The sequence below is a fragment of the Trichoderma atroviride genome, chromosome 1 (genome assembly GCF_020647795.1).
Source record: "Trichoderma atroviride chromosome 1, complete sequence".
Taxonomy (NCBI): Eukaryota; Fungi; Ascomycota; class Sordariomycetes; order Hypocreales; family Hypocreaceae; genus Trichoderma; species Trichoderma atroviride.
In genome coordinates this window covers 27,990-55,919 of record NC_089400.1, presented here as the reverse complement: position 1 = coordinate 55,919, position 27,930 = coordinate 27,990, and the positions used below count along the sequence as shown (strand labels likewise).

At 44.9% G+C, this 27,930-nt stretch overlaps 10 protein-coding genes across 10 annotated transcripts; 5 read left to right on the top strand and 5 right to left on the bottom strand.

Moving 5' to 3' along the window:
* Positions 1 to 75: 75 nt before the first annotated feature.
* TrAtP1_000016 (uncharacterized protein) lies at positions 76 to 1,051 on the top strand (the record flags this gene model as incomplete). The annotated part of the gene is made up of 1 exon (XM_014092032.2): positions 76 to 1,051. The coding sequence occupies exon 1, from the start codon at positions 191 to 193 to the stop codon at positions 1,049 to 1,051; it is 861 nt and encodes a 286-aa protein (XP_013947507.2). The 5' UTR covers positions 76 to 190.
* A 253-nt stretch (positions 1,052 to 1,304) lies between these two features.
* TrAtP1_000015 (uncharacterized protein) lies at positions 1,305 to 3,311 on the bottom strand. The gene is made up of 6 exons (XM_066110405.1): positions 3,084 to 3,311; positions 2,879 to 3,033; positions 2,546 to 2,824; positions 2,432 to 2,491; positions 2,127 to 2,381; positions 1,305 to 2,064 (listed from the first exon to the last, which is right to left on the bottom strand). Exons 3-6 carry the CDS (start codon positions 2,636 to 2,638, stop codon positions 1,477 to 1,479), a joined length of 996 nt encoding a protein of 331 aa, XP_065966477.1. The 5' UTR covers positions 2,639 to 2,824; positions 2,879 to 3,033; positions 3,084 to 3,311; the 3' UTR covers positions 1,305 to 1,476.
* Positions 3,312 to 6,053: 2,742 nt separating this feature from the next.
* Positions 6,054 to 8,730, top strand: TrAtP1_000014 (uncharacterized protein; the record flags this gene model as incomplete). Its single annotated transcript, XM_066110404.1, has 8 exons — positions 6,054 to 6,659; positions 6,718 to 6,728; positions 6,798 to 6,972; positions 7,034 to 7,399; positions 7,466 to 7,497; positions 7,583 to 7,602; positions 8,127 to 8,137; positions 8,206 to 8,730. 8 exons carry the CDS (start codon positions 6,054 to 6,056, stop codon positions 8,728 to 8,730), a joined length of 1,746 nt encoding a protein of 581 aa, XP_065966476.1.
* Positions 8,731 to 10,010: 1,280 nt separating this feature from the next.
* On the bottom strand, positions 10,011 to 11,592 carry TrAtP1_000013 (uncharacterized protein). Its single transcript, XM_014092037.2, has 4 exons — positions 11,323 to 11,592; positions 11,124 to 11,271; positions 10,982 to 11,054; positions 10,011 to 10,929 (listed from the first exon to the last, which is right to left on the bottom strand). The coding sequence occupies exons 1-4, from the start codon at positions 11,519 to 11,521 to the stop codon at positions 10,045 to 10,047; spliced, it is 1,305 nt and encodes a 434-aa protein (XP_013947512.2). The 5' UTR covers positions 11,522 to 11,592; the 3' UTR covers positions 10,011 to 10,044.
* A 1,796-nt stretch (positions 11,593 to 13,388) lies between these two features.
* On the top strand, positions 13,389 to 13,880 carry TrAtP1_000012 (uncharacterized protein; the record flags this gene model as incomplete). Its single annotated transcript, XM_014091927.2, has 1 exon — positions 13,389 to 13,880. One exon carries the CDS (start codon positions 13,389 to 13,391, stop codon positions 13,878 to 13,880), a length of 492 nt encoding a protein of 163 aa, XP_013947402.2.
* A 326-nt stretch (positions 13,881 to 14,206) lies between these two features.
* Positions 14,207 to 15,612, bottom strand: TrAtP1_000011 (uncharacterized protein). The gene has a single exon (XM_014092038.2). It carries the CDS (start codon positions 15,062 to 15,064, stop codon positions 14,306 to 14,308), a length of 759 nt encoding a protein of 252 aa, XP_013947513.2. The 5' UTR covers positions 15,065 to 15,612; the 3' UTR covers positions 14,207 to 14,305.
* Positions 15,613 to 15,828: 216 nt separating this feature from the next.
* Positions 15,829 to 18,282, top strand: TrAtP1_000010 (uncharacterized protein). Its single transcript, XM_066110403.1, has 2 exons — positions 15,829 to 16,512; positions 16,570 to 18,282. The coding sequence occupies exons 1-2, from the start codon at positions 15,922 to 15,924 to the stop codon at positions 18,244 to 18,246; spliced, it is 2,268 nt and encodes a 755-aa protein (XP_065966475.1). The 5' UTR covers positions 15,829 to 15,921; the 3' UTR covers positions 18,247 to 18,282.
* Positions 18,283 to 19,094: 812 nt separating this feature from the next.
* On the top strand, positions 19,095 to 20,315 carry TrAtP1_000009 (uncharacterized protein; the record flags this gene model as incomplete). Its single annotated transcript, XM_014091852.2, has 2 exons — positions 19,095 to 19,161; positions 19,222 to 20,315. The coding sequence occupies exon 2, from the start codon at positions 19,275 to 19,277 to the stop codon at positions 20,313 to 20,315; it is 1,041 nt and encodes a 346-aa protein (XP_013947327.1). The 5' UTR covers positions 19,095 to 19,161; positions 19,222 to 19,274.
* Positions 20,316 to 22,686: 2,371 nt separating this feature from the next.
* On the bottom strand, positions 22,687 to 23,119 carry TrAtP1_000008 (uncharacterized protein; the record flags this gene model as incomplete). The annotated part of the gene is made up of 2 exons (XM_066110402.1): positions 22,687 to 22,871; positions 22,927 to 23,119. The coding sequence occupies 2 exons, from the start codon at positions 23,117 to 23,119 to the stop codon at positions 22,687 to 22,689; spliced, it is 378 nt and encodes a 125-aa protein (XP_065966474.1).
* Positions 23,120 to 25,739: 2,620 nt separating this feature from the next.
* Positions 25,740 to 26,959, bottom strand: TrAtP1_000007 (uncharacterized protein). The gene has a single exon (XM_014092041.2). It carries the CDS (start codon positions 26,869 to 26,871, stop codon positions 25,789 to 25,791), a length of 1,083 nt encoding a protein of 360 aa, XP_013947516.1. The 5' UTR covers positions 26,872 to 26,959; the 3' UTR covers positions 25,740 to 25,788.
* Between the last annotated feature and the right edge of the window lie 971 nt (positions 26,960 to 27,930).

Here is a 27,930-nt window from a genome sequence, read left to right as displayed (position 1 = left end):
TTAGCCTTAGAGCAGTATTAAAGTGCATGCTTATACGGAATCAACTTTACAAGATTGATCCACTATGGTGCGATCGTTGAAAAGTGCAATATAAAAGGGCAAACAATCTATGTTGAGTTGCAAAGTGCTCTTCGCTCTGATCACTGCATGATAACACGTCGTCTCTTTCATTAATGAGCATACCCAAATAATGGTTCACTTCAATTTACAGGCCATCCTGGCATTGGCAGTCACAGTTTCCGCTCTGCCGGCTGATAGCCCGACACAATACGTAGGACCTGAGAATGGCAACTTGGTGATAGTCGGGGGCGGCACGCTGGACGATTCCATTCTCCAGCGCGTCATTGACCTTGCGGGGGGCAATGATAGCTCAATTGTCGTCATTCCTACTGCTCAGGGTGATCCAAGCTATGATCAGAATGCAGCGAATGCGGGAGACTTTCGTCGCCTTGGCGCCAAAAGTGTTACTGTTCTACATACATATGACCCCGAGGTTGCAAACACGGAAGAATTTGTTCAACCACTTCTCAATGCTACTGGCGTCTGGTTTGGAGGCGGTCGCCAGTGGCGTTTAGTCGACGCTTACGCCGGAACGCTCACTCAACAAACGATCCGAGCTGTGCTGGACGCTGGTGGTGTCATAGGCGGATCCTCTGCTGGGGCATCTATTCAAGGGGATTTCTTGGCGCGAGGCGATACGGAGAGCAACACTCTCATAATCGGAGATCATCAACAAGGCTTCGCATATGTCAAGAACGTGGCTATCGATCAACATGTGCTAGTTCGCAATCGACAATTCGACATGTTAAATGTGCTCAAATACAAACCTGGGATTCTGGGCATCGCAATCAACGAAAACACCGCTGTTCATGTTTCGAAGAATAGTGCTCAGGTATTCGGTGCTAGCTACGCCATCATTTATGACGGAACATACTGGTCTAGGGACGGTAACGATCCGAACCAACTTCCGGATGATTCAGGCCTATTCTATTTCTTAAGAGAAGGGGATGAATATGATCTTGGGCTACGCAAAGTCATTAAATCGTCTTGACCTTACCTTGTGGTCGTTCTATAGCTTAGCATATCTTGTCATCGAGAGCAGACTTATATACCTATTGTGCATTTCGAGGAATCTTAAACTTGTTGCTAGGAAGCGATATGCTGGCGGGCACTCTTTGGCTGGGTGCATCTACTAGTTATATGGTATTCTGCTGCGACATACTATTGAGTGGATAACACGGCTTAGAATAATTTAAAAGAAGAAGCATACGTGAATACCGTCGACTACCTACAATTCTGATGTATTAAAATAGCTTTCTTTTGTATTGCTCATCTGGGCTATATTCTTTGTGTCTGTAATGTTGTGGAAACATGCATCTATACTATCTGAACGTGGTTTAGCATTACTTTGTGTGCAATGATAAAAGTTGCGATAATGGAAAGTTGTTTCAGCTCGGCAGCGCATATTTGGCCCGTCTAATATGAGAACCGCCACCGTGGGTCTTTATCCCCTTCCCAGTCTGATGCGTCTCCTACATTCTCAATTTCAGGAGAGATATTTGCCCTTGCTGTATTTTGCGCTTTTAGTCGCCATCCGGTATAGCTGACCACAAGAACATTTGCACACAAGTAGGCCAGTGCGACTGAGTGACCAACGACAAATCTAGGCCCATCATTTGACCGATACAGCTGCGTCCCCATGACAGCCCCTAGATTACCAATGCTAATCTGCATCGCGTTTGCAATAGCTCTTTTTGTCTGGCCAGATACATTGATAGCCGGCCATGAGAGAACCAGTGCAGTGGCCGGGTAAATGCCTGCAGCAGCAAAGAACGTGCCAGCGTACGACAAGCCCGGCCGTGAGACAGGGTCGGTGTTTGCAAGCAACATGATATATCCAATTGCGGCCGTGATTGAAGAGCCCGCTATAAAGATCGCCCTTTTCCCCAATCTTTCTGACGCAATGGCAACTCCCACAGTAGTAACGAATGCTAACGCATACGGAGGAATCGTAAGGAGCTGAGCTTTCGCTGCTGTATATCCAAGGTTGCTGATAATTGTTGGCTAGTACACAGTCAGCGTTGAAGATACTTCAGATACTTCAGATGAGTTTGTACAATACTTACCAGAAATAGAGAAAGAGTATATAACGGTAAGCTCATTGTATGAAAGCCCAGACTGTAGAGCCAGCAGCTTGGGTCACTGACTGCCTCACGTACAGCAGCCCAGTTGAAATCTTCTTTGATCATAGCGTCGCAGTCAGCGGCCAATCTAGTTTTGATCAACTCTCTTTCGGATTTCGTGAGAAATTTAGCGGTATCGGGGTAGTTCTCAATGAACCAGTACGCTGATGTGGCAATGATGACAGTAGCAATTCCTTCCTGAGCTACAATGTCAATATAGACTCTCCAGCCCTTTGAGAGACACTTACGAGAATGAATATCCACCGCCATCCATTACTCCAAACGATCCCTCTCATCTTCGCAATTCCCTAAATATTGTGTTTAGCAGTGTTAAAATGAGACGATTCGTGAGCATCACGTACAAATGCTAAAATGCCACCAAAGGCTCCCGCAAGCGATGCCGCACTGAAAAATAACGAAATACGATACTGCCGCTCCTTTCGTTTGTACCACATCGATAAATAAAACACAACACCGGGGAATAGGCCGCTCTCTGTTACACCTAGGAAGAATCGAGCAACAAGAAAGCCAGGAAGGTTTTGTACCACTCCCAACAGCGTAGCAACAACACCCCACGCTATTGTCAAAGTTGGGAGCCATAAACGAGGGCTTGTCTTTTTGAGGATAATATTACATGGGACCTGTCTCTGGCGTCAAATGTTGTTCCGAAGGACGGACAATTCTAGGCCACTGACTTCGAAAAGAACATAACCAATGAAATAGATGGTAAGTCCAGTAAGATACTGGTTCCCAGCTGTTAAGTGTCAGAAATATCTCGGCAACTGAGGATCTGCGTATGTCGAACTCATGTGGAGGTCATTTACCATGCCCTCAATGCGAGCATTTCCAACTAAACATTGTTTTAGCTGAGTTAAAACGGAACCTTCGAGTAGCACATACCATTACTACGATCTAAGAACGAGAGAAGGTATAAAATACCAACTCCAGGCAGGAGTCTAGCGTCCAGTTTGCGAAGCAGTGATCTCTCTGTGACTTCTTCGTCAATGGCGATAACGTCATCCGTTTCATTTTGGATGTGTGATGTATCTTTCGTATCTGCCATTTTGTTAAAAAAAGATGGTTGGATGGTAATTAATGTTCATGAAGCATGATCTTTAGAGGCGTACAGCATTTTAAATTGTATCATGACCTAATATATAGCCTGGCTATCCCCTGGCTATCTATGGATATTTTTCTTCGATTCTCTACCATGACTGGCCAAAAGCTCTAGCATGACATGGCACAATAGTAGGGCCATCGTGCAATACGCTTTGCATAATGTAGAGTCAAGATCGCGTCAAATGCTCAGCTAGCACGCCATGGTGGGGAAGGAATGACCCCGCCAAAAGTCTACGGTCTACTGAAGGAGACAGCACAAGTAAGAATGAACTGATGCTATAGCTGCTGGGGCTATAAGTAATTAAACCTGGGGAAAAGACCTCGCGATAAGTGTACTGTAGTAAAAGTGTCTAGGAGTTATGTTCTCATATAGGCATACAGCAGACTGAGCTACAAAATGCTGTATTATGCTCCTAGAGCTCTTAGTGGTACATATGATAACTCTCCATGTGAGAAGGGCACGAAATCAAGCTACACTTCTATTCGTTTGTCTCCTCCTATCTTTTATAGCTACCTTTTATTCTTTGGATACTAATTTGTGCCGCTTGCTAGTAACCTAGACCTTGAGATAATCGCTAAAAAGGCAATTTAACATCCATATTCCCAACCTTCCAATCGCTTTTTTATATATATATATATAAATGCGTCCCTATACTATATCACAGTTACAGAAATTACAACTCCAAATATTCTAAGACATTTAACATCAAATACAGAAAAAGCTGTCTCAATTCCATTATTCCGCCATAAGAAGTATTCACCAGGCTTACTACTAAGTAAATCCACTATTCATAGCGCATGCTCCATGATAAAACTAATCACAGAAGTGCGAAGAGGCAACTGCTAGGAGTGCGATTTTTGTATGCACAGCGTATGATACGAACAACAAAAGACACCAAGGAAGCAAGCTGAAGGCGCCGCAAGGGATAAAATGAGTGCAGTATCTAATTATTATTGTACATATATAGGCATGCAAGTAGCAGATTAGTCAGGCACCAGGGAAACGAAGACCACAAAATAAATTCTTGAATACACAATACCAGATTCATGTGCAAAGGAACGCGAGTAGGGACATCAGCCTTTCTGTATGTGTCGGGCGTATGTGTTTTCTATTCGGAAACACCTCAAATCTCTAGGAGTTAGCCCTATAAACCAAAAGCAGCAAGAGAACAAGGAGAACCTCGTGGCTTAATAATCATTGGTAGCAGGGCATGGAATGTTAGGTGATACTATAGCTATTTCGCTACCTTGCTCGATGTTTACAATGGAAAGAGTATGAGCTTCAAATCTAGTTCCCTAAGTAGATACATTACGAATTGCTTGTAGTTACTTTCATTCATAAAGACACATTCGTTCTGTTATTATAAAGACATCGCATGCTTCGATATCTATTGCCTCTCACTCAGCGTCGATACCATCGGACACAATTTCATCTATAGGCGTCGGCAAGAGCCTTGTGAGTTTTAGCTAGCGTACATCTAAAGCCTATTGTTTCCCCCAAAAAATTAACAGCCGAGGGCAAGAGCACTGCTGCTTATATGCTTTATATGTTCACTTGGTTAATTTATAGGCGAAAATGGATATGATGGCTGTAGAGACAAAAGCCTTGCTGTATTATTCGAGTGCATATACTACATTCGAACTGTAGCGGCACTAAATGTCCTTTGACCATCACTATGTAACGCTTAGTATAAAATTGCCAGTGAACATAGTATACCCACTCCGAGAAGCTGGAAGATTACATCTCCCGTGATCAAATGAGGATGACTGGCAGTCATTGGATGTCTTGTATATTCCTTATTACTCTAGCAATCTGCCGTACCTGTGAGCGCAGGAACGTTGTATCCTAGGATAATCACGGAGCCTTATTGAACAACCCTTTATCAGACTGTTGAGTAAACGAGCCACACCTGTATCCTAGTATAGCTCTCAGGCGCGTTCCAGGTTCATTTAATTGATGTACATGTGCTAGTCGCGCCGGTGTACGAAGCCAGGTAAGTCGCTGGCTTAAAGCCTCAATTAAACGCGGTAACCAGCTAATAGCGCTGAGGGACCTGCCTAAATGGCTTAATTATAGGTACAAGAGGTACGTGTATACAGGCTAATCAATATCAATAGCGGCATCAGTATCTGAAGCTTCCTATTCAAGCAGCTACAACAACCCTCGTTATCTCTATGCTAATTTCCCGCAGAGTCTCTCAGTGGATCAAGTAGTGTCGAATCACGTAGCGCATGTGACTGCTCCACCATTTATAAAACAATGTCACGATGCTACAGTCTTTCAATCTCCCCAAAGAAGTTACCTGCCGGTTTTTCCAATGTTGAGGGATCTGTGCTGGATATATCGGCACGTCTAGCATTCCTGTGAGGAAAATGGGAAAATGTTTTCGTTTCAAGTAGTTATACTACAGTCAGGGCACGGGACAAGCGGTATCGACTATGTAACGTCTCCTTCCACCAGAATGACAAGTTGTAAGTCAAACTGCGCGGACTTCTCTATTTACGTGCCCTGCGTCAGCATGTATACTAGAATTCAAGTATAGCTCAGTACATGTAGGTTATGGTATTGGAGGATTTAAATACCCCTGACTTTGTCGGCGGCTTTCTACCTGTGAGGCTATCTGATCTATATCAAAAAGGCAGATACATCTTGCGCTGCTGTTTCTCCATTAAGCAGTTGTCGAGTTTAAGATTCGTTGTATATATTTTCCCCATTATTGTATTTACCATTTACTATTCTACAACTTCAGTATGCGTTCAGCCGCTTTTCTTGCCAGCCTTGGACTCGCCGGCCTGGTTGTCGGCGCTCCACCGGCTCCGCATAGCGTTAGAGCTCGCCAAGCTTCCGGTGCTCAAAATGTCGTTTATTGGGGAGGCACTAACAACGAAAGCGACGACCTTTCCACGTATTGTGCACCCAACGCAGGCATTGACATCCTTGTTCTGTCATTCTTGGATATTTACGGCTCTACTGGCAGCATTCCGGCAGGCAATATTGGTAATACCTGCTACGTCGGTACGAATGGCGCACCTCAGCTATGCGATGGTCTGGCTGCTTCAATAGCCAGCTGCCAGGCCGCTGGTATCAAGATTATCTTGTCTCTTGGAGGCGCGGCCGGCTCTTACTCGCTCCAGTCGCAGTCACAGGCTGTTTCAATTGGCCAATATCTCTGGGAGGCCTATGGCAACTCTGGCAGCACTTCTGTCCAGCGGCCCTTTGGCAACGTCTTTGTCAATGGCTTTGACTTTGACCTCGAGCTGAACCTTGGCAACCAATACTACCAGTATCTGATATCAACCCTCCGATCCAACTTCGCCAGTGACCCGAGCCATACGTATTACATCACAGGAGCGCCGGTAAGTCAATCCACAACATTTTCAGAGTAAATACAGCGTGCTAACTCCCCAAAAGCAGTGCCCCCTGCCGTTGAGTCTTCCTTGAAATCGCATTTAGACAAGTGGCTCATGGTTTGCTAACAACGATGGAGTTGATAGGGAACCTAATATGGGAGAAGTCATAAGCAATTCCCAGTTCGACTATCTCTGGATTCAGTTCTATAATAACAACGGCTATGGGCCGGACCCCTGTTCTCTTGGGTTACCTGGCGACGCACCGTTTAACTACAACAACTGGACGTCATTTATTGCCACTACGCCTTCCAAAAACGCAGTGCGTGCATTTGAACACTCGATGTTATCTTTTATGCCAGAAAGCTAACAGCTACTACCAGAAACTATTTGTAGGAGTGCCTGCGAACACTTTGGCTGCTAATGGCAATTCAGGCGGTGCGGTTTACTATGCTTCGCCATCGCAGCTGGCTTCCATTATCGCGGATGTCAAGTCCAGCCCAGACTTTGGAGGAATTATGATGTGGGACGCTGGGTACTCGGATGCCAATGTCAACAACGGATGCAATTACGCCCAGGAGGCCAAGAACATCCTCCTTACTGGCGCTCCCTGCGGCGGCTCATCGCCGCCGGCCAGCAGCAGCGCCCCTACATCCACCGCAAAGACAACCAAGCCCGCTAGTAGCAGCACCTCCTCAGCCTCCGGAACAGGCCCGACGGGAAGCGGCACAGTACCCCAGTGGGGCCAGGTGAGTCACTGGAGAATTTGGGCCTTATTAGACTATGGCTTGGGGCTAATGCTGAGTGTTTTACAGTGCGGCGGAGAAGGATACACAGGCCCAACACAGTGTGTTTCTCCTTATAAATGCGTTGTATCAAGTGAATGGTGGTCCTCTTGCCAGTAAAGTTACAAAGAACTTTGCCATGAATAGGAGTCACGGGAGGAAAATATGTCATGCGCAGGCAGCTTTGCATGTAAAAAGAGCGCAGTATATAGCATCTATAGGGAAAGGTTAAAAACCAAGTATATTTGGCAATACTTTTACTCGAGTAGAGATCGCTTACTTTGTGAAATGTCTTGCTGGCTTTGCTTGAACAGAGTGCAAACAAATTTCGACTTTCGGGTCTGTCATTTCAGCAATCAGATCCAACAGACGGAGTCAATCGGCAGTCTTATGATAAAGGTAAAAATCTCTAGATGCTGGAATATATAGCTTACGACACAATGATTCACACATGTGTACTCTGCATGTTCGGACGGTTATAAAGAAGTCTCAAATTTATCACTAGGCTATTTGTTAGGCTTATGGCCACTTGATGTTAAAAGCAGTCGAATTTTAAAAGTGGATTCATCATTTGTATTGGGGCAATTGAAAGACCAAATGCGGGGTTTATCTCTGACAATTTCAGTTATTTTGAACAACTCAGTTTGGATGATCGGACACTTCTCACTCTCTAGCAAAAGGGGGGATTAAGCCAATTGCATGGTGAGTCTCGCCTACAATTAACCGCAGCGATTTCCAGATTCCAAGCTGATTCTTGACTGTCCAATTAGCCCAAATCTGAGACCCAGGACTACGCCATGTTGCCTCCCCAGATCAATTCTACCTTCCACGTCCACCGCGGACACAGCCATCTCAAATGGTCCAAGGAAATCGCACCTGTGTTAACCGTCGACTCGGGAGACGTTGTGACTTTCGACACTATCGACGGTAGCAATGGACAAGTAACCCCCACCTCGACGGCTGAAGATGTCTTAAAGTTCAAATCAGAGCTGGCAAACCCCATTTTCGGCCCCGTATATGTGAGGGGCGCCGAGCCGGGAGACGTTCTTGAAGTTGAGGTATTGAAGCTCAAAACCTCGGATTGGGGTTGGACTGCAATTATACCTGGATTTGGGCTACTTGCAGACGATTTTAAAGAGCCTCATCTTAAGATCTGGAAACTTGATCCTGACGATTCATCCGCTGTGTTCAAGGACGGCATTCGCATCCCCACTCATCCTTTCCTTGGTGTCATGGGAGTCGCCCCTGGGGAAGGCGAGTTCTCTACTATTCCTCCGCTCGACACAGGGGGGTAACATTGATACTCGACAAATCATTGAAGGTTCTAAGCTCTATCTGCCCATCAAGGCGTCTGGCGCGTTATTTAGCTGTGGGGATGGTCACGCCGCCCAGGGCGATGGAGAGGTTTGCGGAACCGCTATTGAGACTCCTATGCAGGTTACGTTGCGCCTATCGATCAGGAAGAACATGAACTGGGTGACATCTCCGAATTATTCAGCCACATCATCTACGCTCACTCAAGCTGAGGATCAGGGATATTATGCCGTCATCGGCGTTGATTCAGATCTGTTGAAGGCTGCTCAAAAGGCTGTGCGTGGCGTTATCGAATATATGGTTCAGACAAGGAGCTTGACCTATACAGAGGCATATATGCTTGCAAGCGTTTCTATTGGCCTTCGGGTGTCAGAAGTTGTAAATATTCCTAATTATACCGTTTCTGCCAGTGTACCGCTGAATATTTTTTTTTCATAGTACTAATAGCAATTGACTGCCAAATTATTAATAACATGATTTTGTATTTCTGTGAAAAAGCCCGATTTCCTCGCCTTTCTCCAGATGCGGGAATCGTCTTCATGTCGAAGAACGCTTCAACACAGGCATGTGAGCTGATGATAACGACTAGTGAGGCATCCTCAGGACTTATATGGCCCAAGCTGAGAATTTTGTGCACACAGTGACTGCCACGAGGCTATGTCTTCGGCCAGAGAAGTCAACTTGCTGAGGAAGATGCAACCTGTTCGCCGCTCATCAAGCCATCAAATGCATGCTTTTAATTTTGGGTGCAGTACGCTCAAGCCTCGCCACCTATGATGCCTCTGTTGATTGCATTCTCCGTGGCATGATCGATGGATTCTCTCTCTATTTTCCGACAAGTTCGTTGTGTTGGTCTCGGCGCACCTAGTCCAAATTTTGACTTCCTTGCTAGCCATCATCTGAAAGCCCATGGGCGGAGAGTAGTTCGTTCTATTGCTCAAAGGTCGCACTTGGTGCTATTAAATGTCCTCTCCAGCTTTAGCACACTGCATCTTAGCAGCACTTACTCTTTCATATGACGCTCTAATTCTTGATCAGAAAGCCATAAATACTCTGAGGATTAAAGCTATCGCCCGGGATATGTTAGACGGGCTAGAGGAGGTGGAAATTGAGAGCGTTCGTACGGGAGAAAGGTGTTTCACCTCCTAGGTCTATATTATATTATACACCTGGGCAGATCATTTTTACGGCGTCTAACCTCTCAGGATGAAGCGCGATACGCTCTTAATACTCAACCCAATGGTGAATCACTGCAACTATAGGTAAAAGTGTATATTTATGAAGGTTATTGTCGGCTAATTTTCTCTGCTATATCCAACGTCGGTGCACGTTGTTTTGTAACCTTTGAAAGATCCCGATGTCACAGCATTTTGGTGCTGAAGTCGGTGCTCACTCCTCGAATTCTCTCTATCAGATCTTGCCCTAAGAATGCCGGTGTGAGACAACCACCAGAGACGCCGCCCTCTAATTTTCTGCGATAGAGTAAAGAAGCTGCGCCTTGGGCCAAGAAAGCAGCGGTGGCATGGTATGGGCCCCCCTGGATACGCAAAATGAGAATACGCCCTTGGTGCTGTCGCGTCATCGTCTGTGTCTGCAATCGCGACAGCTTCCATCTCGAATCGGTAATTTTTCTCTTTTACCGGATCAGGGCCTTGACCTGGAGCTGGTAGCACCATCGCTGCAATAGCCCTCAGCGGCGGAAGCGCTAGCATTAAGTTAACTGCCACGGTGTTAAGCATCTGGAACATAGCAGCAAGCGTGGATGATGCTTTTTTGTACTCGCTGTAATGAAAATTCGCTCCATACGCCATACCGCCGTTGAGCAGACCCCAAGTTCTGTGAACCACAGCTCTATTTTGCACGTCGCTCAGCGAGCTAGTCGACATTATCCCCAGAGTCGGGTCGTGGCGCACGCCGAAGAGATTTGTTGAGCTCAAGTTTTGGCGGCCGACGATTGGAGAAAGGTACCAAGGTTGTCGCGATTCATACTGGACTTTGGCATCGAGGCCTCCTCTCATCATTATTGACTCGACTGTGCCGCCACTTGGGTCCGATGGCATTTCGAGCAGCGACAAAACCAGTTCCTTCGTCTTGAAAGATGAGCTCTGTTGAAGCTGTCGAACTGATGACCAAGTAAGGAGATCGTGCGGAGCGCTCAATGCGCCGCAGGAATTAAGTATCTACTGCCGAGATTAGCATCAATGAGGACGATAAACATAACATTCGTCTTACAACAACACCTGCAAGCTCAGCTGCGCGGTGGTAATCGTTGATCCATTGCCGTATGCGAGGTATGGTTCCGGCACTATATAGTTGACCAGAGTCAGCAGAATTCCATCCTGCTTATGTATCCATCGGTTTGGGATTTGCTCACGTATCAATATAGTCAGTTACGCCCTCAATACAAGCCTCGATTACGAGCGGCCCGACGTGATGGTATGAGACAACGCTGACACATAATCTTGCCTTTTTGACAATAGTGATCAGTTGAGCTTTGTCTTCAACATCTACAATCTCGATTACTGCACACTGGTAAGCTGCAATTGCCTGTTAATTTACATATGGAGGTATACCTGGCTGTATTCTATCAGGTCCCAGCTCCTTTAATTTTGCGGCAAGCCTGTTCAGTTTCGCGCTTGACCTCCCAGCGATAGCCCACCTGAGATTGGTTGGGAGGTGCTCGGCGATATGCTCCGCAGTGAGAGCGCCGGTGTAGCCCGTTGCGCCAATAAGCACAAGATCATAGTCGCGTCCGCTTTTATTGTCTGACATTTTGCTTGTATTGTCACGTCGCACGAAGTTGTACGAACAATTGACGCATATGGTTTCTTGTCAAAAATTCCTAGAGGTTGTTTGTTTTCTAAAGGTATATATACTGAATTTTAAGCGGTTTGTTTCCAGGCAGCGGGATTAATAGTGCTCCGGCTGTCCGCCCCGGAGTTGAATTCCGACATACCCTAGTATATACCTTTGCTAAAAATTAAGAAATAGACATATTAAATATATAAATCTACATAAGCTTGGGCTGTGGTAATGGTATCAGTGAGAACCTGAAGCAAGAGCGCAAAGTTGGATTCACTATCTGGCCGCTACCGAGGAACATAATTGTGCAGACTGTCAAAAATTCGTGCGGTTCGCAGCTATAGCAGAAATGACAATCCTTTGCATGAAGCTCACCTACATTATATCACGCGCTACATGTCAAGCGGCCTCGGATTTAGTAGGTATCAAAACCATTCTTCCCACGACAGCCATCAACAGGATCGTATGCATCTGCATTGCCGTTGCCAGTATACGTTTTCAACGCGTATGCAGTGTAAGACAAGAGACAGCTCCCGGTATGCTTGCCGCTATTCCAGTGCCAAAATCAACAAACATGGGTCTGGCAGCAAGTGGGAGGCCACAAGCCAACACAGGCCGTAACATGATATTTGCTGAAGTTGAACTTGCAGCATATGGCCCATAAGTGTCAACCAATGTATTAAGGCACTGCTAGAAGACAACGGTAAAACCGCAGCTAATAAACGCTGTAAGTATACGCTGGTAGTAATTATCAATGCTACTTGGCCCTTGATCAGCACGGGTAACTTATAAGAAGCCACAACAGGCAATATCCATGGATGCGATGGCTCGGCCGTCCATCTGAACCAAAATATTCCCGTGTAAACAAGGTCCCCCAACAAGCACAGGTGGCAGCATCGACTACTTGCGGCCATACGCCTGACTGATAGGTGCCCAAAACATAGGACCGAAAGCAAATCTTTAAATAAATTAGCGAGTTGTGTTCTGACTAACAAGACTCAATTCGACTATTAGAAGAGAGTGGAATAATGAAGACGACGCACCAAGGATGAAAAGTGACATTGTAAGTACTGTTACCTCAGAAGGTATATTAAAATACTTTACAAGTGCCTGTGCAGCTGGATTAGTGGTGGCAGATCCAACTGATCCTGTGAATGCCAATAGACCTATATAATCTTTATACAGAAGCAATTATCTGTAGTGTAATAGCTGCACATTTATACCACAAACGTCCATTGCTCTCCATATTTTATAGCGAAATATACTATTCGGTCCAAAAATGTTGCCCCTGCACCGCTTCCTCTTTTTATGTCTAGCGATACTGCCTCTTGCCGCATGTGCATATCGGGCAAAAAGATTGACACTCCAAGAGCTTACAAGCGGCCGCACGTTTGTAACCAATGTCCTTGATCAGTTTACTTCGCCAAGCTGGGCAAAGAATTTAGCTGTCTGCGACAATGGAGACATACTGATCACGATGATTGCACCATCAGCAAGTCTCTATCGAATTGCAAACCCACAATGTTCAAATCCAACGACGACACTAGTCCATACCTTTCCAAACGTCGAGAGCCTTCTGAGAATTGCGGAACTCCAGCCAAATCTTTTCGTTGTCGTTGGTATAAATGCTTCTGGAGTCGTTGCTATTCCCGGCACCGGATTTCTGTGGAGTGTGAACTTTTCTGCTTCTTTTCGTCGCCAATCATTACGGAAATTACTGCTTTACCGTAACGGTATGACAGCCTTACCAGAAAATGACGGTGATGTTTTGTTGGCAGATTCATTTCTGGGCTGCGTATGGCGTATAGATATCCATACAAAAGCAGTTAATATCGCAATGAAGTTGTCGCAGATGGAGCCTCCTTCAACTGCCTTGGTACCAATCGGCATCAACGGAATCCATGCGAAACAGAACCCTTTCGGCTCAACTGTGCTATATTGGTCCAACAGCTTTGAGACGACAATTTACAGCATTGGCATCGATGGCTGCACTGGGGCCATGTTGAGTGGGCAGCAGGAACCCCAGGTAAGGGCTCGTGCTGAGGACGGTTATCTATTTGTTGATGACTTCGCGATGGTATCCCAGGGTGGCATTCGGGCAGCCGCCAACTTCAACAATACTGTTCTGTACGCGTCTACACAGTCTCACATTTTACGCCCTGTTGTTGGATCTGAAAATAGCCTTCTAATGGCTGGCTGTACGTCATACAGTTTTGGCCGTAGGGCCGGCAGAGACAATGTTTTATATGTGACAAACAGTGGCGCTGAAGTATATCCGGTTAATGGAGCTCTGACAATGGGTGCAAGCGTTGTAGCAGTAAATGTATAAAGGATAGAGTTAATATTTAGGGGCTTCGTGTTACAAAATACCGGCTAGACACTATATGTATGCTTAACAGTTTAGACCTACTTTAGTCTATATGCATTTTGACAGGATTAACGTGTAATAATACATGAATCATATATAAAATTTACTTGGTACGCTAGATTCTAATATTGTGATTACTTTTCTTCAATTATCCAGTTTTCATAATATCTTGTTAGCCTCTCTTCATTGGGACAACGTTTGGCATCTAGTTGAGATAGCCAGTAGAACAGGTCAGAATAAGTTGCGTCATTGATTGCAATGACTAATGTTCTTTATAAATAGTGCTTGAATGCCATAAACGTCTTCTATTGATGAGAAGCATTTGATGAATCCTATCAACATACTTCGTCGTTGAGATTGTGTAAAAATCTGTATCCTCCAATAATCTACATTGGAGCATGTCTGAGATGCTTTCCGCCAACATAACCATTTGCAGAATCAATGAACAAGTTTCTACCTTTGACGTATGAAACCAATACTCCCCACAATCTCCAGTTGCCAATCTGTCCCGTCGCGTACTTCTTTCCTAGCGAGAGAAAGATCATCGTCTTGTTTATGGGCTTGTAGGGTACGTCAGGGCCGTTACCTGTCAAGGCAGCATCCAATGCGCTAGCCAAGTAATTTATCTGGTTATCCGTGACTGTAAGCTGCTTTGGTCCAGCGTTGCTCACGTCACCAATGGCCCAAATGTTCTCTGTGCCAACCACGCGCATCATGCCATTGAGATCCACGTTGCCGCGAGAGTCTAGAAAGCTGTCGGTAACGAAGCTGTTGTTCAGTTGAATGCCATGCATTGGAAGATACAAGTCAGTGGCAAGCGTCGATCCATTACCCAAACTCAAAATCTGTGTCTTGCCATCACTGCTAACATTAACGGCTTCTACACGTGTTTTGCGGATTAGCTTGACACCGAGCTTCTGCAAATCCGTGTCCAGAGTTGTCTGAACAGAAGAGAGCAGGTCTCCGGAACTTTCCAATGGAACATCGCCATGCATGATGAGCGTTATCTTTTTCAGCTTTCCAAATTTGGCAGCTAATTCCCCCCGCCACTTCGACACCAGTTGGGCCTGCACCAGCCACAATAATGTCTTTCGCATCGTTGACTTTTGCTTGCAGATCATGCCATGCCGTGAGCATCTCTTCATGCGTGCCAATTGGCTTTAGAGGTAATCCGCTGGCCATGCTAGAGCCAGTTGCAATTACTAGGTGATGATAATGAAAGATGCGACTCTCGCCGTTATTGGCAAGAACAGCAACTGAATTCGAGGATGATTGGATGCCGGTAGCTCTGCCGAGAATGAATTCGAATGTGTCGGCCGAATAATGCCTGAATCCAGTTGCAATTGGAATAAAGATAGATTCGTCTGGTATCATTCCAGGAATAAGAGCCCTAGTTGCTGCCACGTTCCAAAAGAAATGGCTGTTTGGAGATATCAGAATGACTTTGAGGCTCGTCTTCAAAGATGTGTATTTGAGTAGCTTATGGGCAAGTGGTAGGCCTGCCCATCCTGCACCAAGAATAATGACAGTTTTCGTGCTGGCCATAGTCGCCGTATGGTCAATGTAACATAAGTACTTGATTGGATAGAAGATATGATTGATGTGAAAGGCGGCGTCAAATATAGCTGGCTACCACGGTATGGCCCATACGGCCTCGGCCATCGGTCGTAAGTTTTCGCATTGTCGCGAATCCGAGAACAAGACAATCAACATGGCGCTGCCCCGGGACTTTCATTAGCGGATGACTTAGAGTCGGTTCACGGAGCACCTGTTAGGTTTAGACGCCAATGAAGTGGAACTGGGCGTGCCGCAAGGATTTAGACCGAGCTCCGTGTCCGAGATTTGGCTACCTACAGCAGCCTATCCACAGCTTCTCAACTTCGCCCAACTCAGTCACACATCTATTTTCCGAAGAACAAGTTTATCGCCTGGCTTACGCGGGAGAATTTGTTCATAGGACTCTTACCGAATAAATCGCGCATTGCTTATCCGCTTGCGCTGGATGAGTCTGTCCGAGGCATCTGCTTCCTCGTCCACCATGTCTACCGATCGCCCCACAGCCGGAGGAGGCACCGTCACCGAGGATGGTTTGCAAATATGGAGCTGTGTTACATGTCGACGACGCAAGGTCAAATGCGACAGAACAAATCCCTGCTCCAACTGCGCTAGGAACGGGGTCGAATGCCACTTCCCCGTCACTGGCCGTCTTCCACGTCGACGAGATCCCACGACTTGGAAGTCGCCCACTGAGAAGCAAGCTGAGCTACTAAATCGGCTTAGGCGACTTGAGTCACTTGTTACAGAACTTGCAGCACAAGTGGAAGACGGCCCCGACAAGATCCAATCCATACTCCCGGGCTTATTACCCAGTGCCGCAGGTGTTCCTCGTTCTTCGGAAACGGAAACGGTCAACCCTGAGATTGGAATGCGGGAACGACCAAGTCAGGATTCGCCTATGCATTTTGGAGAACTAGTTTCTGCCATGAAATCTCACTTAGAGGGAGAGACAAACGAAGATTTTGGTCGATTGGTTATCGGAAATGAGGCTGGCTTACAAATCGGAAAGGGTTTCTGGTCCGTTTTTTGTAGCGAAGTGAGTCTGAACTGTTAGGAGATGCTGGCACAGGAGAGGCTAACGATGATTGTTTAGGTCGAACATATTTTTGAAGCCATTCAAGATGTGGCTTCAACAGCATCCAATTCAGACTATGGGCGTTTCTCGTCTAGCAGCCAAATTACCTCGCACAACATGCACCCCGATTTTTATTTTGGGAACACCTACATAGGAGCGTTCGCTCAAAGTCTCGATGATCTATACCCTCTACCATCACAAATGCTCTTCATATGGCGGACATACGTAGAGAACGTCGACCCGTTCATCAAGGTCATTGACGTTGCAGCTCTAGATGAGGTTGTAACTAACTTGAGGGGCAAGTTTGGCTCCCTACGGTATAGTTTACAGGCCCTACTATTTGCAGTGTGCTTGGCATCAATCACGTCTTTGGGCGAGGAAGAGGCTCTGAGTTGCTTCGATATGCCAAGAACTCAGCTGCTTGCTCGCTTTCGTCTTGGGACAGAGAAAGCGCTTGCCAATGCTGGGCTTCTGGTAACGAAGGAAATTGAAACGATACAGGCATTTGTGATATATCTCTCTATTTTGCCGCACATTGGCTGCCAGCAACTCCTGTCGCCATTCGTGGGCCTATTATTGAGGATTGCGACATCCGTGCAGTTGCACAGAGATGCTGAGAGCTTCAAAACGCCTACTCTAACCCCATTCGAAGTTGAGATACGCCGTCGGCTATGGTGGCAGGTTATCTTCATTGACTCTATATCTCGATCGAGACATAGTACAGGATTGGCAGCTTCAGATACAATGTTCGATACCAAAGCTCCGAGCCGTATATCAGCCAATGATCAAACGAGTTCACCAGTATCTTTTGATGTGGAAAGCGAGTCTCTGGTTTGCATTATGCGATGCGAGATATGGATTTTATGTCGTTTCCTCAACGCAAATCAGCGGAAGCCTTTGGAGCAGAAACTCAAAGCCTTCAACTTGACAAGTTCACGATTGGAGGATTCATATATTGCTAGGCTCTCTTCAAATGATGCTCTAGAATCGTTAGTCAAGACTATGACCTCGCTTGCCTTCTCAAAAGTGGAGCACACAATCTATCTACAGCATTTTCGCAATTTGAAAGAGCTCTTGCAAATGCCATCTCAAGAAATGGTCCAGCATCACTTGGAATTGTCAATAGATATTCTCAGAGACGCTCATAAGTTACGAACAGAACCTTCATGGGAAAGATGGAGATGGCAATTGCGGGGAGATTTCCCTTGGGCTTCGATGAGCGCAGTATTCATCCAGCTTTGCCAGTCTCCATGGTCAGCAACTTCTGAAAGAGGATGGGCGCTAATAAACGAAATATTAAAAGACGTCCCGGATAGAGTAAAGGAAAATGCATCTTGGGGCAAATTAAATCAGCTCATTACCGCCGCCGAAGCTAAACGTAAGAGAAATCCCGGAGAAGCAATGAACCAAACGAGTAACCGCGACGGGATTTCCGTACGCGATCCCGTTGAAACACAAGAGGGCAGCAGAAACTCTTTAGATTCATTAAAATCTCGGTCGCATAATACTGGTGCTTTAATTGGCTACGCAGAGTCGAGCCCGGTCCTAATGCCTAGTATATTCGACTTTGGAGTAGAGTTTGACGACCCGAATGAGTTGGGATCCGATGTGACATTTAATCCTATGGAATGGCAGGTATGGGATGAGGCATTTGTTGATGATGATCAATTTTGGGACCTAGATTATCCGTTTTAGATGAAGTATACATTAGTTACAGGTCGAGGAATGTCCTACTAGTATACTTCATTTGAAAGGCGGTAAAAGATCAAGTTTGTGAATTGCGATAGGTGGAAGTCAGTAGCATAGTAATTCATCTTTGGCCAGGTGTCTATGGGAAAGAGAGCATAGTTGTCCAATTCATAATCGAACTCAAACGTCTTACATTTCTTTTGTAAAACCCACCATTGAGCATTGTATTTCAGTAGCATTTACGAAGTCTATGAAATCCTATCTTCCATTTTTACGATCTTCTTGGGAGCAAAGTGGGCCAATAAGATCAGGATTAGAGACTATGAATAGTATTTGCATAAAGTAGCGGCACTTAATACAACTGAGGGCTATTAAATTCTCTTAATAAGAGGAGATATCAAGTCATGTGCAGGTCTCCGAAATGTATTCTCAATGAAGTCATCAGGTTCGAGGCGAAGACATTAGTAATTGGTTTATTCAACTTCATAATCGACGTGTCTTCATAATTTGGTAATTTGTACATAGCAATTGAAGTCGTACGACGAATATGTTGAAGAGATAAACATATGTTTACGCCGTCCAACTATAGCTGGCCTAGATCTATGTGGCGCACATATTCTACTAGATACAGAGTTGCCATATTTCGTGATTGGATCCCCGCAAGAAATGGGAAATTAGATCCCATTTTACAATCCTTCACGCCTGGAGTTTATAGCTTAAAGGACTTGTTACCGGCACGATCTATGCAGCAATGCCGGCTTTATCGGACTTAGCAGCCAGAAACCGGACATCTTGAAATATAAATATTCCGCTAACGACGCTTTGCGTTGAGTTGGTAGGTCCTTCATATACAAGCAACAGCCAAACCATATTACCCATCAGAATTACAAGCATAGTCCCAACGTTTGCATTACCATACAGGTAAGTTAACAGATACATTAACTTGAAATGGTGGCTATTAACAGGTTTACTTTGCTCTAGTTTGAACCTACGCTCCTCAACATCTAAGACTAGTTTGATTCTGAATTTGCACTATGGCTCCCAGTAACCGCGCATCATGGCTTCTGGACAAGCAACACCCCGTTAATGCTGTCAAAATCGCTCCCTATACAGCAGCATCTGATAACGAGATCGTCATAAAAGTCAAAGCAATAGCAATAAATCCCGCCGACGTTAAAATTCAGCAGATGGGAATACTAATTACCGATTATCCTGCGATTTTGGGATGTGATGTTGCGGGAGAAGTTATCGAAGTTGACCCGTCGCTAGCCGACATCTATATGATTGGCGATCGTGTGATAGGCCAGACCAGCTGCCTCGAACGAAAAAACAATGTATATTGCTATTCTGGCTTTCAAGAATATGTTGTCTTGAAGTCGCCTAAGATTGCCAAGATCCCCGAGGATGTTGAGTACAAGGATGCTGTTGTGCTGCCTCTTGCAATCTCAACGGCCGCCAGCTGTTTGTTTCACAAATCAGAGTCTTCATTCCGAGCTCCTACACTCAATGGTACAAACCCTGGGAACGGTCAGACTGTTCTTGTCTGGGGTGGGAGCAGCAGCGTTGGTTCTTGCGGAGTGCAAATGCTCTCGCTAGCTGGCTACGACGTTATAGCTATTGCTAGCAAGAGAAACCACAATATGGTTCACAGCTTGGGTGCTAGTGCCTGCTTTGATCAGGCAGAGTCGACAGTCAGAGATGATATTGTGGCATATCTCAAGGGCAGAAACGTAGTCGGAGCCTTTGACGCTATATCTAGTGACTCGACAATAGAAACCATCTGTGAGATTCTCAAGGAAGCTGGAGCAAGGGGATTTATGGCCTCGGTGAGACCTGGCGCTGAGCAACTGACGAAGAATGATGTCAAAATTGTTACAAACTTCTCAATGCCACCCGACGAATACTCCGAGCTGTCTCAGGCCACTTGGAGATGGCTAGAGAAGTCGATGGCAGAGAAAACAGTCAAATATATGCCGCCGGCTGAAGTTGTTGGGCATGGTCTAGAGAGTGTGCAGCTAGCAGTTGACATGCTGTCTAAGGGTGTTAGTGCAAAGAAATTGGTTGTAAGTCTTTGAACTGCAGGCATTCAATAGCTTCAGTTTAAACATATACGCAGCTACACACATATATACACACATACACACGGATATATAAAATATTTATACATTATATTTACTCTATATTAGCCTTATTCACTCTAGTCTGAATCGGCGTATTTTAATACTAGATAATCAGCGTGTTTTAATTACCATACACGCGTGTTGAAATCTGGTATTGGCTGAAATATTGGGCTATTATCTACAAAGCAAGAGATGTTCAACTATAGGATATCTTTATTCAATGTCTAAAGATAGCTCGGGAAAGTGCCACCAATTATCATGAGACCATAATAACAGGCTGTGAAACATTACGGCGTCTGCCTTCAGTTCATATTACAGGGGGCTTGAAAACGATAGCGCTCAAGTCTTTCCCCTCAGCTGCTGCATCACTACTAGGGAGGTCTCAGAATCGACCTATCTCCCCGTACTAGCTCCACATGTCACTTGCTAGCCGCAAGCTCCCTGCTGCGCTCTATATGACTCTTTCCGATAACCTTTTCTCAAAATTTCAATTATATGTTGGCGCTCGCAAGTGTGAACCCATACTCTCCTATATCTACGAGTCCGTCTTGATTGTTCTCGGAAAAAGCGAGCCGCTGCCTTGTTACCTCTCGCTCTTCATGTTCTAGAATCGCTGCAGAAGTTCTATTATAAGGCATTTTGCCACCTGCAATACCAGATCTGGAAGCAAAGGCGCCGCTTTATAGACAGCGTCTAGAAATAAATGTTGCGGCAATCCGCGCATTTCGCTGGTAGAAGCGACACCTTAGCAACCCTCGCAACTACTAGGCTACCGTATCATCTCTCGTGTCTATCCAGAGATGGCTTCCGCCAGTTCTTGATATCCGAGTTATGATCTTTGCTGCACTTTCAGTCCTCTTTGCGGTAGCTACCAACCTCTACCGCGCCAGGATACATGGTAGATGCGATGCATAGTGTTGTAGCCTTTGGCGAGTCCCATTTCAATAAGTTTTTATATCCTTCATATCGCTAGAGAACTCTTTTGGACTACTACTATCTTCGCCATCACGTGGCAAGATACAGTGGCAAAATGTTAAAGTTAAATACCGGATAAGAGTAAATAAGGAAATTCCTAGCTTTCACGATGTATCACCAGCTATAGGCCCGGCCAGAAGGTGGGCTTCTATGGACGTACAGGCGCGGCAAATCTTTACCCTCAATAGTGTTCAAGTCAGTAGATCATACTGGTATTACAGTGATTAATGGGCTAGATATTGCCAAAACATTCAACGAAGACCTCACCCCAGTCTGTTAACTGTCTCGCAGAATCCCGCATTGATCCTTTGGACCCTGCACTCGACCTTGTCCTACCAGTTCAAAGCCAGCTTCTCCATCTGGCGAGAGGATCATGATAGTATTGGAAGCACTCTAGAATTAACACATGCTTTAGAAGTTTGGATCATAGCCCAACCTAAATCTTGATACTGAGTTGAAAGTTTGGCTCGTTCTATTAGGCAACAACTGCTCGCTTACCGGACAAGGGGAAATTCTAAGAGACAGCAGGGTTCTTGTCCTTTGATAACAGTATGGGTTTAGTGAATGGATAGCTTGAGAAATTGATGGTAGAGGCATTAGAAACAGAGTCCACGCATTTCACAGTAGGGTCGACATTTTATCGTCCCGATCTGCATATGACATGATGGCTGTTTTGGATGCCAGTAGGATTACCGATGTTGGAATAGCCAAGGATATGTGACAAGGTAAGTAAGCAAGATACTTTTCTTATAATAAGAAACATTAAGCAACAGACCCATTGTTTCCATCCTTTCTTTATAGATGACTTGATTTACTATTCTATCATCGATATAAAAACACAACGCCAGCATCTTCACTCATCAGATAGAGTGGAAGTCTAGTGGGGCTTCGCGGTGTGGTATCCGTGGGCCGGCAATGGGTAGCAAACGGTGTAAACCAAACCTTTCTCACATCTATTATTGTTAAAGCGTAGATGGTTACTTCACGACATAACATTAATAGAGAGCTCGACCAATTCGCCAGAAACTGCTTAGTGCTGCCTATGGCCTGCACATGTCTTGTGTTGGCTGCTTTTTGTTTTAATTGCGTAGACATTATTTGCACCAACATGACACTAAAGTAAAGCGGATAGTTGGCTAAGCTTATTTATAGTATATTATTCTTCGCGGGCGGAGGGATGGACTTTTACAAGTTTTTTATAAAGGAATGAATGTCATATATTAGGTTAATGTTTTTTGTTGTTATTTTTTATATGAAGTAATGAACGTTGTTTAGTCTAAAATTGACTCAGTTTGTTGAAGTATCCATTTTCCATGGTTGAAGTATCCATCTTCCATGATTGAAGTTTTCATCATCCATTTTGTTTTCGCAGCTCTGCCAAGATTGACAAGAATCGTTTAGCGGCACCTTTGACGGTTGAAATCCCAGTCTTGCCTTCGGCAGCATCTGTGCGAACGGTGGTCGTAGAACCAATCGCTCTGGCAGCAAATCCTTCCATCATCATAGTATCTGAATGAAGGCTGACGGCAGATGCATCTGCGTTGCCTTTGGTTCCAAGACGCGAAGCGACCGCAATCTGGGTTTCTGTCACGGGCAGCGAGATCTTCGGCTTCAATATCACGGTCGGCGATATTGTCTCCAAATTCTGCACCACGGGCAGCAATGTTGTCTCCGAATTCTGCACCACGGGCTACAAGGTCTTCTTCAACCTCAGGACCAGGAACAGCAGTGGCAAGGCCAAGTGCAAGAAGTGCAGGCAAGAGGAGTGTAGATTTGAAGAGCATTGTGGGCGACTGGCGAGAGTATAATGTGGGGGATGGACCAAGTAAATGTATGAGTTCCAATACTAGTTGTTTGTGAACAAAGGTATTGAACAGAGAGGGTCATCGAAAGGGGTTTATATACATGAAATAGAGACTACTAAAATCGCATGAAATACAAATATAAAGACTTTTCAGATTTAACTTTTCCATTAGAATTATGAATGTGTCATGTATTTCCGCCTCTTGTATAATAATTGTATAATAATATATAACTAATATACATATCCGATCAGCCTTACATGTTAATCTTATCTCAGCCTCAAACATTCCAAGTTAACCGAGCCAACCGGGGAGGGGAAATCGGGCTTGCAAAAGGCAATAGAACGCGCCTAGTACTAATGTAGGCCCGCTGTAATTTCTGACCTTTTTTAGATGTATCTAGTCCTTGGCCTCTGGTTCTTGTCCAGTAAATCCTATCTGGTAATGCTATTGGAAATGAAGCTTTAGGTTACCAGAGTACTACTTCAAGGCTGGATTCAATTGTTCATCCCCAGTAACAAAAAAGCCAACAAATAATAAGCAAGCTAATATTTAATTGTTATTATTGCTAGAATAAAAAGCGATATCAATACCCAACACTTTATCCAAGACTCAGTGTTCCCTATAGGATGCGCAAGTACATGTTTCAAACTTCACATGCTACTCAAGTGGCGCTAACATTCCAAAAGAGTCCATCTTTTATTTGACACTCAAGCGCCTCTTCAATTTTGGTAAGTGTCTGGCCTATATTATAGATCCCCATCTTTTTTAGAATGACACCTGCTAAAAACACTGCACTGTATACTTCGTACAGTCCCTTGGTAAAAGCTGAAACAAACTTTGCCGAATACTACATTTCTTACAATATCGGCTTGTCGGACGCCGGTCCATCGGACAAAGCAGCTATTCCTCCAAGAAGCGCAATATGGCTAGTCAAACTTCAAATAATTTTAGCCGAATTCCAGTCTGAAAACTTTGAGAAAGGATTTGGCAGCGATCTGCCAGAAAAATTCCCATCTCCAAGACTTCATGCGAGAGAATTTCCCGAGCCACAACCTGAGCAGTTCCATGTAGATTCTGAAAATTTGTAATTACAGCCCAACCATCTGGTTGGAGTATCGTTTCTTTCACAAGATATACATCCAAAGATCTAATTAATATGGCTGCCTACCTAGATAACTATGAGCCAGAAGCCAGTGTTTCATAGGGCCGATAGGAATTTCGCATTGAACAGCAACTACTACAGGATTGGATGAGCCTGGCAGCCATTTCGCGAGAATCTGCAAGTCTAAGCGTTCATGGTCTTTTTTTTCTTAAAAGAAACAGCTATAATGCTGACGTAGCGTGGTCGTAGCTAATACGGAACAGGAACGTTAGTACATAGTATTAGTTGTAGTATTGAGCATTTGAAACTTTGACGCCGTAGTTGCCGAGTCGGAACTTTTAGAAGGATTTGCTTGGGATTGAGTATTTCCTGGGTTTTATATACATGGAGGCAGCTAAGCGCGGCCCCGAACCTTACTTACACAGGGTTATTGCTGATATCTGGGCTCTTGTGTACAGCATCCTGTCCTTAGTGTTGAGAGAATATTAGCTTGCCGCCAGTCACGACTGAAATGCCCCAGGCCGTTTCTGCCAATTTTTCAGCTTAGTACAATATTATTTCAACAGCAGGAATATAATACGTTTTCAATGACTACGACTACATAAGTTTTTGTTTGAGACGCACAAAATTACAAAAGGTTGACAATGGATTGTTAAACTTGCCATCCCTTGAACGTTATATATATTTTCACTAGTATTGAACCTAATCGTCGAGATCGACGCGCAAGATTCAATCTGCCACTTAAGCCTCGGCGCAGCTGCTACGGCGCGAACGTTGGAATTCTATTCCGGTGTAAACAGCCAAGTTGATCTTTAATACCCATGTATAATTGGGTAATAGAAAGGCCATTTGACCACTAAATACACTGTAAGAGACATAGCTTGGTTGATCCAAGCGTTTCCAATGAGAGCGACAACCCGTTGCCTCCGAAAGAGTCTGTCGCCCAATCTGTTATGCAAAATCCCAAGTCCTCTTACAGCAAACACGACTGTTGATTACAGCGAATTGAGCAATACAATCGTCACTGAAAGCACTACCATTTCAATGAATCTAAAACTAGTGCCCAAGCTATTCGTCTACATTGCGTCTTGTTTCTCGCGCTGAAGGGCAGCCACAAGATCACATTGAGACTGGGCTTAGCTCCGTCCGTATCTGGTAGCGCTGTCAATTGTCAATTACAACCCGATCAAATGTGTTTCAACTTCATCGATGGGACATCGGCAAAACAGAGTTGACATTGAATGGCTGGCTATATTGAATAGTCCCGTAGGTTTTCGCCTTTTTACGTTGTATACCTTCAGCTATATCAAGACGTCTTCGAGCCCTACTTTTATTACATTGCTACCTATCTATTACTGCTGGCATGTAAGTAAGGTCTACTTTGTAAGATTGTGGGGGGGCGATCATTTGGTAGCGTGTTGGCATCGCGCTTTGGTGTTGTAGAGAGTATGGGGGCTATTATATCTGTCTATTACTGGAAACAAGGAGGCTATGGCCGTGTAGAATTGTAGAATTAATGCTCTCCTTTCAAGTACATTACAATAACTCAAGCTTTGCTAAAAGCTCTATCAAATCCTGCAAAGGTACAGCGATATCGAAATGCGTTGTCCTGCTGTTTCTCAAATCCTATTTTGAGATTTTGTTCCGAGATATCCATGACCTCCACCCAAGGCTTTACATTCTTTTCAACGGCCAATTTTAAAAGCGCCTCCATCTCTTGATGGTTCCCGAGATGACTACCAGTTAATTTGGGAGCGCCTCCAGCGAAGATGCCAGCAGACATTTTAGGCAACGGCTTATCCGGAATACCCACCATGTGAAATTCTCCACCAGGCTTAAGAAGAGAAAGGTAGGAAGCCATGTCAAATTTGTCGGTCACATCTGTGCAATTCATAACAAAGTCAAACTTGGCCTTCCATGCTTGAGACCAGTCTTTATCAGTTGTTATGATGACATCTTTGGCGCCGAGTTTCTTGCAGTCGTCTTTCTTGCTGGGGGAATGGGTGAGAGCGTAGGCCTCTGCGCCTAGAGCCACCGCCCACTGAAGGGCAAGGTGTCCCAGACCTCCAATGCCAACTATACCCACGGTCTTCCCAGGCCCTATACTGGCTCGAACCAAGGGCGAATACGTCGTGATGCCGGCGCACAGGAGAGGGGCTGCAACGTTTGTCTCAATTGCATCAGGAATTTTGAATGTGAAGTACTCGTGGGCCCGAATGTGGGATGCAAATCCGCCGTGAGCCTGGCTGCCGTCTTCATACTGTGCGTTGTATGTGTCCACCAACTTTGGGCAATAGTTCTCGTTCTTGTCCTTGCAAAGGTCGCACTCAAGGCAAGCCCATACCTGGGCTCCTACACCAACACGGTCACCAACTTGAAAATTTTTAACATGCTTTCCGACCTTGACTGCCTTGCCGACGACTTCGTGCCCGACGCACAGGGGACCGGTATACTCTCCCCAGCCACCTGTTATGGTATGAAGGTCGGACGCACAGATACTGCAAGCTTCAACTTCAACATCGACGTCGTGGTCACCAAAAGTCTTAGGCTTGAGCTCCGACCTGTGAAATACATTCCATGATTTCGGTTCATCCACGCAAAAGCCGGTAAATGTGTCAGGATAACCCATATCTTTTAGTTGAAAGTGATTGAATTGAAGAGTTGTTGTGTTATGGGTTGCAAAAGTGACACGATTGCACGATTTAGATACAGAATAGAGATGCAACATGCATTTGACAACTTGAAAGTTATTTTCAATCTCTGCCCGAGTCATTGTGGCGTTAAATGACGATGTGTACGACAGCAAGTCTACGTCATAAAGCGATTGTATGATGCTGTGAATGCCTTTTTGTAGGAATTGCATCAGTCGATTCTATTTTACAGCCTGTGGTGCTAGCAGTGTTGACACACGTATGTCGTCATGCGTCCCAATTAACTAAGCATTTCAATTGCAGCAACGCGCGATATGGCCTATTAACGGAACAAGAACATGAGTTCTAATATCCTTGGCTTCGGTTGAACAAACTACAGCAATTGTACAGCCAACTTGTTGATTGGGCGAACCCTCTACGCAGTCGGTCAGCTTCCCACCTCTATTATAGAACAGCTGTTGAGCCTACAAAAGGATGATTAAGCGGAAATGATTACGCTTACTTTAAAAGATATATATTGTTTCACCAGCCGTTGAGGCATTCCATTGAAACCGTGATTGAATTGTCCGCCGCTTGGTGCTAAATACAGCTGCAGTTATACACCATTTCTTTTGGTAAGACCGCGTTCGCCCAGCGCATGCTTCGAGGTCAGAGCTCGAAACGCCTACGTTACTAGACTATAAGTAATGATGATGATGATGTAAATATTAATTGAAAAATTGTGAGGGCATTGTATTTTATACCCTGACTTGATGCTCATAAAATGACCATGGAATGTGAGTGCTCACCAAGGCGATTCTATCTATGTAAGCTGAAGATATCTATGGATGTATACTCAACTGACTTCGTCTATTTGGCACTACCTACATATGACAACCAAACGTGCGTTCAGCTATATCATTCGCACGGGAAGGCTAAGCACTACAGGCCCACTAATAGCTCCAAGAGCCAGGGCTGTCCTGACATTATTTTCCTCAATAGGGAAAGAAATCGCTGCTGACCGTGGAGCTAGCTTTTTGCAGTTACGCTCAATGCAG

Coding starts and splice junctions, on each gene's coding strand:
- TrAtP1_000010 (XM_066110403.1), top strand. CDS start 15,922: ATGAGTCTGTCCGAGGCATCTGCTTCCTCGTCCACCATGTCTACCGAT. Junction 16,513..16,569: donor GGTCCGTTTTTTGTAGCGAA/GTGAGTCTGAAC, acceptor ATGATTGTTTAG/GTCGAACATATTTTTGAAGC.
- TrAtP1_000013 (XM_014092037.2), bottom strand. CDS start 11,521: ATGTCAGACAATAAAAGCGGACGCGACTATGATCTTGTGCTTATTGGC. Junction 11,055..11,123: donor GTAACTGACTATATTGATAC/GTGAGCAAATCC, acceptor TCAACTATATAG/TGCCGGAACCATACCTCGCA. Junction 10,930..10,981: donor CTGAGCTTGCAGGTGTTGTT/GTAAGACGAATG, acceptor TCTCGGCAGTAG/ATACTTAATTCCTGCGGCGC.
- TrAtP1_000011 (XM_014092038.2), bottom strand. CDS start 15,064: ATGAAGAGATGCTCACGGCATGGCATGATCTGCAAGCAAAAGTCAACG.
- TrAtP1_000015 (XM_066110405.1), bottom strand. CDS start 2,638: ATGTGGTACAAACGAAAGGAGCGGCAGTATCGTATTTCGTTATTTTTC. Junction 2,492..2,545: donor TTGGTGGCATTTTAGCATTT/GTACGTGATGCT, acceptor CACAATATTTAG/GGAATTGCGAAGATGAGAGG. Junction 2,382..2,431: donor GGCGGTGGATATTCATTCTC/GTAAGTGTCTCT, acceptor ATTGTAGCTCAG/GAAGGAATTGCTACTGTCAT.
- TrAtP1_000007 (XM_014092041.2), bottom strand. CDS start 26,871: ATGGGTTATCCTGACACATTTACCGGCTTTTGCGTGGATGAACCGAAA.